An 11,439-nucleotide genomic window follows, 5' to 3' on the forward strand; every position below is an offset into this window, starting at 1 on the left:
GAGTGTTAGTTGGGAGGCCAGAGGGGAAAAGACCTTTGGGGAGGCCGAGACGTAGATGGGAAGATAATATTAAAATAGATTTGAGGGAGGTGGGATATGATGATAGAGACTGGATTAATCTTGCTCAGGATAGGGACCAATGGTGGGCTTATGTGAGGGCGGCAATGAACCTCCGGTTCCTTAAAAGCCAGTAAGTAAGTAATATGTATAGATGTTACGAAGTGTTGTTGACATTAGAACTCTGGTGTCTGGTTTAAAAATGTGGTATTGTCGCTAAGCTAACGATGTACTACACAAAAATGGGAATTATTTAAATCCTGATATTTAAAATACTGTGAAACTTATGTATTAAATTTTGTTTCAGATTGTGATACAAGTTGGAGAGGAACTGGATGGCATGGTGATGATTCGCAGTGGTGATAATCGGCAGGGAGTATGTCCTCTCAAGTTTCTGCAAGAAGTGTGACATAAAACTATGACAGCGGCTGCAGCTACCATCTTCCACTATGGTAACCATAGACGTAACCTGCCACAGGTTCCTTCCACTAGCGTGCTACTTCAGGGTGTCGTACCATGTGGCAACAACATTCATTCCAACAACATAAACAACAATACTGTTAGAAATCCACGAGTGAACAGCTCTAATATTCAACAAATGCATCAATTTTATGATAAAGCTCCATATGAAGTCAGGAATACGTCACAAGATGGTGCTCAATCTCTCAAAAATACACCAGAAAACGGGAATCTGAACGCTAATCTCATGGAGTGCGATGAGTTTTACAACAGAATTTCTTTACAAAGAGAGTATAGTTTAGCTACAAATGTGGATTATATTTCGGGTAATAGAGAAGTGTCGGAGAAAAAAAGTGTAATTCAATGCGTAAAATCAAGGGATTTTCATTTATATAGCAGGATTTCTACAGAGAAAACTTACGATCATAAAAACCATTCTTTTAGCAGATCGGATGAAATTTGTGATTCACTTAGGGATAATTTCATAAACAATAACGCTGCAACTGTTATGACCTCAAACACAGATGAAAATTCTAGTAACATCAATAGCATTTCAGGGATCAAAAGAAATTGTGGCAGAATTTTACCAATTCCTTCGTCTTCTACACGTCCTTTATCTATTAAAATGCCATTTCGTTCATCAAAATGTACTGATAATAGAAAAAGTAATTCAGTGAGAGATAAGAAAGCTTCACATTCTCAAGCACGCCCTCTGTCAATTGTCTTACCAACACCAAGATACAACATCAATCGCTCTCTGAAGACTATGTTTCCAATGGACGAATGTTCTCGTTCATCTTCATTTATCCCCTCCCCCAAGATTCATCCCATGAATAACCATTATCAAAGACTGAAAAGTTCTGCAAACGAAAATATGCATATTGTAAAAAAACAAACTGATGAATTGAATAATAACTCTAACTCTAATTTAACACCACTTACCAACAATACATATGCCTCAATGTCCACATCCTCTCCCTGTTCTCCGAGTTCTGAACACGACAGAGAAAACAACAACATCCATATGAATAGAAATGCTTCTTTTGAATTGAAACCTACGCCCACATTACAAATTGAAAATTCCGGACAGAAACAATCTTGTTTTAACAGTAGCAACTTAGTAATGGGTCAGAAAAATGCTTACCCGACTACAGTGCTGTGTACTGGACAAAATAGCAAGCAAACTCATCTAAATTTCCCTAACAGCACTACATCAGCCAAGACGAGTCATGTTACAAGCACAACCATTATGCCATCCACTAATTCACCGACAACTACTACACCATCGTCTTCATCTTCATTATCATCATCGTCTGCTGTAAATTCGTTGCCAGAACAACCGTCCGTATTGTTAGTTGTGTACCCTGTGCCGTTTGTACATGAATCTAATGAAACACTGACCGATCCGCAACAGTGTAACACTGGAAGCAATGAAGAGAAAGTCATTTCAACCTGTCAACAGCCACAAAAGGAATCATCAAGATGTGGGATTCAGTGATGATTTTATTATAACTTATATTTTGTTATGATCAGCAGCGAATATAATATAATTTTATTTATTGCCAAAAATTTTTCTAATTTCTTTTAATAATAGTGTTCATAAGTTTAAGCTATCCTCTTTTTTTTTTATACCGGTACAAGTACTCAAACCAGAATGGTCCTTTTTGTACTGACAATAAAATTTAGATGTTCCATGTTTCAGAGTTAAAGGTACCAACAACAGTAGATTCGATTCTCGTAAAACCATAAACATTCCACTTATTTGTTGTTAATTGATGGTAGCAGAGAATGACATAATAATAACATTTTGTCTCTATCACTGTGTAATTCAGTGTGATAATTTCTGTTGCTGTTTTATTCCAACTGAAAACGGAAAAAAAAGAATAATGTAAAAAATTGCACTCCTTCAACCATCGATTTCATAGTAAGTTTATTTCCATTAGATACTTTTATCAATGTATCTTAAAAAAGGAAACGGATATTGTAAGTATAAATTGAAAACAAAATAATTAACGATGTATTTACATCAGCTAATGAAAATTCTTTCTTATAATAAAGTACAAATAATTGTATTTTAGTATTCTTTAAATATGGTTACTACACCTGTAAGCTTCATGAGAAATCGTGTTACTAAGAACACATTCACATGAATAATTTACTTCAAATTATTCTTAGAAATGAAATTATATCAGTATCTACTATAAATTCATCATAAAATCATATATAGTACAGTCAAGTATCCATACTTGGGACAGTAGCCTTACTTGGGACATTTTGGAACTTCTCATTCTACAAAGTTTCCTATCTTGACAATTGTTTATAGTGAGCTGGAAGCATGTTTAATTACAAGGACGATGTTTTAGTTGAGTTATGAAATGAAATCAAGTTCATTTTAACTGATTTTGTGTTGGAGTTTAGAGTTTTGAAGTTCTTACCAAAAAAGGTGAATTATTTCATAAGATTAACTTTAATTACCACTACTCTTTGAGCAGCTTCTAGAATTTGCTGAGAAATCGTGTTACTAAGAACACATTCACATGAATAATTTACTTCAAATTATTCTTAGAAATGAAATTATATCAGTATCTACTATAAATTCATCTTAAAATCATATATAGTATATATTTATTATTATCCAATTCTAACTTTTCAAAACTGGTATTTAGCTATGAATTTGTAAACTGTCCCAAGTATGGGTACTTGACTGTACATTTGAATGTTCGGAGTTAACAAGATGTAAATTAGTAAATATATTCCGTATTCTTATTTCTCACTAATTACTAATGTACTATTAAATGAATAACATATTACTTCTGTATGAAGAAACTGTTTAGAAAGAATAGCTACTTGCTAGCTATTGCTAATTTCAGCAAAAATTTAATTTATACACAAGTCAACGAAACGATTTAGCTGAAAAACAGCAATTTCATTACCGGTACCAACATTTAATTTCAAAGCAATTACAAGAAGAATTCTATTTAGTTAAATCCAATCACATTTAAGCATGGTACTACAGAATGCAATTTTCTACATTACATGGAATATGTTGAACATATTCCAGTAATTCTAAGTATACATAATACATTTTAGTTTTAAAAAGAATTATAGTCTTCGCTGTTCAGTCATGTTCCAGCTATAAAATCCTGTAATATATATTATATAAAATTTCCTTTGGGCAAATAGTTATAAGGTGTCCGTAACAAAATGTATGAACGATGTTAAACTGATATTGATTCCTGATGGGGTTACAGCTAACTTTATTGTTGTGCATTCCATGTTTCTTGTAAATCTGAAGTCTTCAAGCAGTGCAGCTGGAATGACCAATCAAATAATAATAATGATTCAACTGATCCAGATTTGTACATACATAGATGTGCATTCCAAGTTGAGAGCTCATGAGACAATCAAATTCTGCATTACATGGGGACAGTGGCATTTTATTAATGTGGCTCCACTTTAAATTATTCTAATACATAAATAAATACATTTTGATCTTGTAATTGGTATGGTAATACATAAACATGTTTTATACCTGCTAATATAATTTTCCCTCCAATTGAATTTTTTTAATAACTGTCAGAAACTTCTTTATATATTTTAATAAATTATTGCCAGTTACGAATATTTATTACAATGCTGGACTGTGATATATAACGGCCGGTTTCTTTATAATCGATACTTTTTAAAAGGAATAACAATTTTCACAAACAACAAGTTTAATTGTTGTGGTGGTAAGTGGTTCCTGACTTAACAATTGGCTTGCATCTTTGCCTTTCTACAGTATATTAATATGCATCTTTATAAAGTAATTGAAACAACTCACAGTTTGTGATAACCTAATAAAAAGGCAGGTAAAAATAATTTATGCTTGGATTCTCGTATCTTTAAAGCTAATCATTTGATAGGTTATACAGATGTGTAGTTACAGATTTTGAAATCGTCAATATTTAATTATCTACCTTTAAGTGATGTCATTTAAACTTTATACAGAGATTTTTAAATACCGCCGAACAGTTCTTTTCTGAGTAGTGTATTTAAATCATCGATATTAGTACTGGTAAAGTACTTGTATTAGTTGAAATTACAGTGCAAGGAAGATGAAGAAACAAATATTTCTCTCCCCATTGAGTTTATGGAATTCAAACACCGGTAACAAATTTTAATGTCATGTTTAAATTTGATATTTTGGCGTGCTTAGTAAGGAGCTGCAGATGTAAAGTATGGTTCTGTGCCAAATATTTAAATTTGTTAAATTTTTCTGATGTTAAATTCCTATACTCTTTACAAAGAAATTGTATAACTTTTCTCCTGATTTTGTTCATATCGGTACCAGTACTTGAAGTAAACATTATAAATGATTTAGGGTCTGCAAAGAAAATAAGAGAGTTTGTGATTATTTTAATGTATAATTCTCACAATGTCTACCGGTATCTTATACAGTTAAAATTAAAAACAAAAATAAAATGTGGTCTTATATTTGGAGTAAAATAAATTAAAGAGAATGAAAGCTCATTAGGCCTACAGCTAGAATTTATTTCTCTTCTCAAAAAATCATTCCATGAAGAGCTCATTTCTGTCTTTGTAGTAGTTTCTTAAAATATGTGGTTACTATTCAATCTTCTTGGTGTTCACTTTAAGCACTTACTGTTAAATATAAAAACTTTAAAAACTTAATACGGTACTTAAAAGTTTTAAGTTTTTAAAGTTACTAATATTGTTTACGATAAGTTCTCATATCCTAATGTATAAACCATAGACACTTGATTAAATTGAATGCAATTTTATCGATGTGGGACTCGTTCATGATAACTTATTCTTGCTTTTGCTCTTAGAAAAGTTATGAGCTTAAAATCTCTAAATGAAGTTCTATGAATTCTAACTAAAATTTTAAAACTTAGAGCTAACTTAATAGAATTTTGTTTATAACCTCTTTTTTATGAAAGCCATCAATGCATTATTTATTGAATATTCAATAACAAAATTCCGCACTGGTTAATAGAATGATATATACAATCACTTTCTTAGCAACTTAATTTAATAGCTTTGTAATTACACATTACTTTTTTGGAGTAAAGTTCTCGTTTTATTTTTGTTACTCATAACAACATTTGTTGTATATTAAATTAGAAAAGTACCGGTATTCTTAAATTCGCTTCTAATTGCAAATATTTAAGCAAAATGTTATCCATCCATGAAGAACTAATAGTTTCTATTTATGCTGTATTTTCAACAAAAGCAAACTATTCTTGCATTTCTTATAAATTTATACAAAACTAAGCTGCAGCTCTTTAATGTAAGAAAAATAAAGCATTCTCAATAAAGTTTAATATACTATAAAATATAACTTGTTATCAATCATTGAAGCATTTGCCCCGATATAAAATCATTTTTGCAAGGAAATATAAGTTCAAAAGGTCATTATGTAAGTTTAGTTCTAATATTTGGATATTTTGTTAATATTTGATTATGAGACGGTGAACATGGTGTATATAATTGTGAGATTGTGAGTAAAGTAAGCTGCTTTTGTTCTTTTGAACCTTACAGACAAAATAATCCCTATATCGATATGAATAGGGGTCACAGTGTCTCAGGTATGATCACCATCATTATGGTGCATCCCATATCATTCAGATCCATTATGAATTTTTAAATCTTAAGAATCTTTGAAATTCATAAATGAATGCAGATACAGTTTTTATCTAGAAATAACAGATTCTTCCATTCAAATTACATAACACAATTTTTAATGTGTCACTTCATGAATATACAGAAGTTGAAGAACATAAATTGTGTTTAGGTTTATTCGAATTACATAACACAGTTTTTAATGTGTCACTTCATGAATATACAGAAGTTGAAGGACATAAATTGTGTTTAGGTTTAGGGAATACTGTAATTCCAAATACATTTCAGCGATGAATTACATGAACTGTAAATTTTATATGCAAAGGTAAAAAGGAATAAAAATAACGTATGAATTTTCAAATTACAAAGCTTAATATCATTAAAGTTTTATCTTTATTCACTTATTTCTTGAAAAACAACATAATATACTTCTTTAAAATGTTACGCTACCAAAGTTGACATAAATGTTATCCTTGGCCTTTTTAAACCCGCCCAAGGAATCAATATATGTGTATATTTTTGCTTCATTATTCTTCCCATACTGCTCTTCAGAAACTAAAAGTGATTAAAATAAATGTTTAGCCAGCAATTACGAAAAGAATAAACAGGCGCTGACAAGCAGCTCATGTTACAGAAAATGATTTCACAGACAACAATGATTTCCAGTGATTATTATTATTTTCGTGGCTCTAATTTGGTTGACTTAGTATTGATATTTTTTTTTATATGGCAAAGAGAACGAAGCTTTTTAATAGGAATTAGTGGAAAATAAAAATACACAATGTATTAAATAATTTTCAATCACCTAATATGGTAACTAAGTTCTTTACAAATAATAAAAAATACCTTCAGTCCAAACATTATACTTTTAATCTAAATAGATAACAAAACAGTTTTTTTTTACTAGGTATTTATTGTATATTAGCTTAATGCAATTCTGCTTTCTTTCTTAGCTAACTCTTAATTGCGTGTGAATTGCTCCAACTTTCTTCCTCCAAAGACTCTAAAACATGCGTATGATAGACATGACGAGAGAAGTATGGGAAGATGCTGTCATGGCCTATATATGGTACTACATATGCATTTGCCTTGCGAGACTGAGAAAATAGATACAGCCGATAAAATATTGTCATTATTCAAACATGATTTGTATTAGAAAGTCTACAACCAGGATTACTATCACTACAATTAATTAATTCTCAGTTACATGATATGAAGAAAACATTCAAGTTTGGAAGTTCAGATCTTAGACTTAACTTGTAAAATTTCTTTTCAATTAAAGAGTGATTAGTTCTTTAATTGTTATGTGCATTACTTTGAGAGATAAATTTTAATGTTCTCAAAACACACAATTCTGAAATTTCAGTCTTCAGACCTGATTCAGGCGTACACCTAAGGAAGGAATCCCCAGTTCTTGAATCTCGATAAGAAAACGTAAATAATATTATATTAACCTTGATAAACGTGGTGCTTATGATATAGTGAATAACGATGAACTAATTTCTGTGATTGAAGTTAAATTTGTGTAATATAAATTAAGAATTTTCTTGTTAGCTTAGGTTATGCTGTTATATCTATACTCCTCTCCTAACCTTAGATGTGCACCTGATCAGAGTTATTGAATACCTACTTGGCATATGTAGTTGAAACTATTCCATCTCAATGTTGGACTAATGTTGTTCTAAGAATAAAAGAATAAAAAATAATAGTTGTAAAAAGACAGAGCTAGAGCATCAAAAATTGCTCTTTATTGCCTCCACTCGTTTAAACAAGTAACCACCTACAAATGTTGTGGCCGTAAGAAGTTAGTTTATGTCTAGATGGCTGGATTTACACTGGCTTTTGATGGAGTTAGAATGCTGGTTATCATAACCCCTGTTGTGATTATTCAAAGTTTTATATCTATTTTGAAAGAAAAGTCTGTTTTTGTATCATACACGCGCTTTTACATTACCTGTTGCACGATGTTGTGATAAAAATATTATTATTGTAAATTGCAGATGATTTTAAATGAATATGAATTAGCTAATTAAAATGCCAATTTGTATGATTCAGAACTGGCACAAAAGTAATAAAAATATTAATATATACATTAATTGATTATATATAAACTATTTCTAAGTTTAGTGTGGAGCCAATGTTTTATTTGCTTTAGTTTCAAAAGTGACGAGACCTCATCAACATAACATGGTATAGCGGTCAGTGTTCTCGATGATATACCCAATTAAGTTGTGGTTCTACATTTTCACTAGTAAGAAAGTTGAAGGAAGGTCAAGGAAAGAAATGAGCAGTAAGAAGAGGTAAACTCACTGAAGTAAAATGTCTGTTTTATTCTTCATTGTACACAAATACTAGACTACAGCATTCTGTTAAAGCAATGGGGAATAGAGGGTCGTATATCTGGGTAATTAGGTGTTGCTTGTGGATGAATTTCAGAACACGGGTACCTTTCTTTTCCTTTTCTTTTAAAATTCCAACCTTGTACACATAAAATAAATTATTGGCACTGAAAAGTGACTTTCCGTAAGCATGATGACGCTCATTCGACAAACATAGACAAATTATCTTAAAATATTAAAAAGAGCAGACTCTTTTTAATATTTTAAGATAATTTTTGTCTGAGGTAACCGTATACTGAAATTTCCCCTTGCTTTTTTCTGTTTAAGGTAAAATATAACGTGAAAAGTTTTCAAAAGTCTTATATTTCTAAAAGTCAGGAGTCAAAGCAAGAAATTAGAAATAGCTATATTAAGTTATATTGTAGTACTAAAATTTTGATTGTAAGCTTATACTTATACAGAGAAATTATATTAATTCAAAAAAATTATTGGAGTTTAATTAGCACTAAGTAGCATACGTAAATTAAATATTATTAAAATGTGTTTTAATCGGAATTTACTCTTGCATGTAATATAATATTTACTAAAAGATTATACTCCGTAATATTTTCCCTTGTTTTATATATATATATATATATATATATATATATATATATATATATATATATATATATATATATCCTTAGATGAAGAAATTTAATTTTACGTAATATATTAATGAAATATTTGCTTTAAAATGTTAATATTATCTGTAAACTGTACAGTAGGCTAATGGAATTGTGATAAATTTTTTCTTTTGTTCAACCCTCTTCTTTATTAATTAGTTTATTTATTTATTTATTTATTTATTTATTTATTTATTTATTTACTCCATTCATTCATTCATTCATTCATTCATTCATTCATTCATTCATTCATTCATTCATTCATTTATTCATTTATCTACTCCTATGAAAAATATAGAACTTTTATTCCATTCATTCCATCAAGGTAATGTGAAACAGAAGTCGTAGTATAAAAGTATGCATTTCATAGTTAAATAATTTGTATAGTTTCACATATCACGAAATATGAGATATAGTACGAATTCTTATTTATTTCATTGACTAACTTCAGATTTAATCACCTGACAATAGACATAACAGAAAAATGGATTACAATTACTACATAAATTATACTAGGTCTGTACGTTTATATAGTTAATCATTTACTCTCAAATTAGAAATAAAATTGTATTATATATTACTCGCAAAAAATACAGGGATTGCTTCAGCATGGGGGAAGGGGGAGTTTTCGGTGGTCTAGTAAGTTAAAGTTAATTCATGTCTATCTTTATCTTCTACCTCACTTCACACAAGTATGAAAGTGCAACAAAACTCCTTTCAGAACACTTTCAACCAGTGTTTTTTTCTGGAGACACCTTTTTATTCTGTTTTTCATCATGGAAACTAGTTATGTGTCAATAGTTAAGTTTTTAACTTAATTTTTCTTTGTACTCCGCCTAGACCTTGAAAATATTAAAGTTTGATGAAAAGGAAATTAAAACGACAAAATTCCTGTGCACTGGACAGTAATAATCTCCCCATCTGCTTTATATTCTACAGAGAGTTCCACCATATTTTTCTCCAAAAGAAAAGCACTGCTTTCAACTAATTATTTTTAATTTCTTTAATTGTTGTTATACTGGTATTTAATTTACAACTTTTCTGATGTTTTTTATCATAATACACAGTGGCGGTTTCTCGGGGGAGGGAAGGGAGGAACGTCCTCCTCACATTTTTCTTCTTTTGAAAGTAAATACCAAATGAAATATATGCCTTGAAATTCAAGGAAGATTCGATAATTTTTTTAATTCACAGCTATAAGAAAACCTCGGTTGATCGAGTTTTAAACAACGTGCACTCATGTGCCGCTAGAAAACTGTGAGAAAGATGCGAGATTGTTTGTGTAGAGGAAAGCAAATCCTTTCCTCCTTTACTGCAGTTAACACACATAGACAACAGCGCGCTAGCGGCCAGAGAAAGAAGCAAAGTTTTAAAGCAAGCGAATGAACAGTAAGGGAGGAGATCCTCCTCTGAATCAGCGCATGGGCGGGAAATAAAAACCAACTGGTCTTGCAACAAAGTCGCTACCACTGCCATCTAACGATGCTGCATTCAACCAGACTATAACACATCTACGAGGATGCACAATAAAAACAGTTTTAACGCAAAGCTATGAAAGACACCATATAAACTATTTTTAAATCATAAATCAAAATATATTATTCATTGCATTTTATATAAGCTACTACTCATGGTTTGAAACTTTCGAGGAAATCTGAAAGTTGAAGTTAGATTTATATAAAACAAAGAGGAAGTAGTTCTACGTTAGTATCGTAGATCTTTTTAGCCCCTGAAATTCACTTCCATTCATTGTCTACTAGTTAGGACAACAGCCAAGTTGTCAGTTTTATACAAATATATTTGAAATTGAAAGTACACCAAACTACAATATTTTTAACACAAAAAATAATCGGCCACCTGCAGCTTTGAGCAATAATGGTAGTATGACTTTACAAGAACTGACATTCTTCAAAAGCATGTGATACTGAACTTTTAAAATGTACATGTGGCAACACAGATCACGTGAGTGGGTGCAGTGTTCTCGCTTTCCTAACAGATTATTTCCCATTCCCACTTCCGTAAAATGGTTCTGTTTATATGTTAGTAGCTAGTCTCTACCAACACGTGTGATGCTGTAGTGTGCGCTAAAAACGCTGCGAATTTGTGAATTTCTTTGTAATTGTTAATTTGTGCAATTATCCACCAATGAATGGAAGTGAAAACATATTTGGACAATTTAGGAAACTCAGTTTACAAGAACAGATTATTGCTATACGAAAGAGAAGGCCAACCCTAACACTACCTGGTCTTACATATACATGTATGCATGTAGGCTAATTTGTAGCATGTTTCTC

At 30.8% G+C, this 11,439-nt stretch overlaps 1 protein-coding gene across 1 annotated transcript in view; it reads left to right on the forward strand.

Moving 5' to 3' along the window:
• The window catches only part of LOC138695208 (uncharacterized), a 666,755-nt gene extending 657,731 nt beyond the window's left edge, over positions 1-9,024 (forward strand). The window contains exon 19 of the mRNA XM_069819668.1: positions 365-9,024. Coding sequence (XP_069675769.1) covers positions 365-466 — 102 coding nt within the window. The 3' untranslated portion in view covers positions 467-9,024. The remainder of the gene's footprint in view (positions 1-364) is intronic.
• The last annotated feature ends 2,415 nt before the right edge of the window (positions 9,025-11,439 follow it).

The sequence above is a fragment of the Periplaneta americana genome, chromosome 2 (assembly GCF_040183065.1).
Source record: "Periplaneta americana isolate PAMFEO1 chromosome 2, P.americana_PAMFEO1_priV1, whole genome shotgun sequence".
Taxonomy (NCBI): Eukaryota; Metazoa; Arthropoda; class Insecta; order Blattodea; family Blattidae; genus Periplaneta; species Periplaneta americana.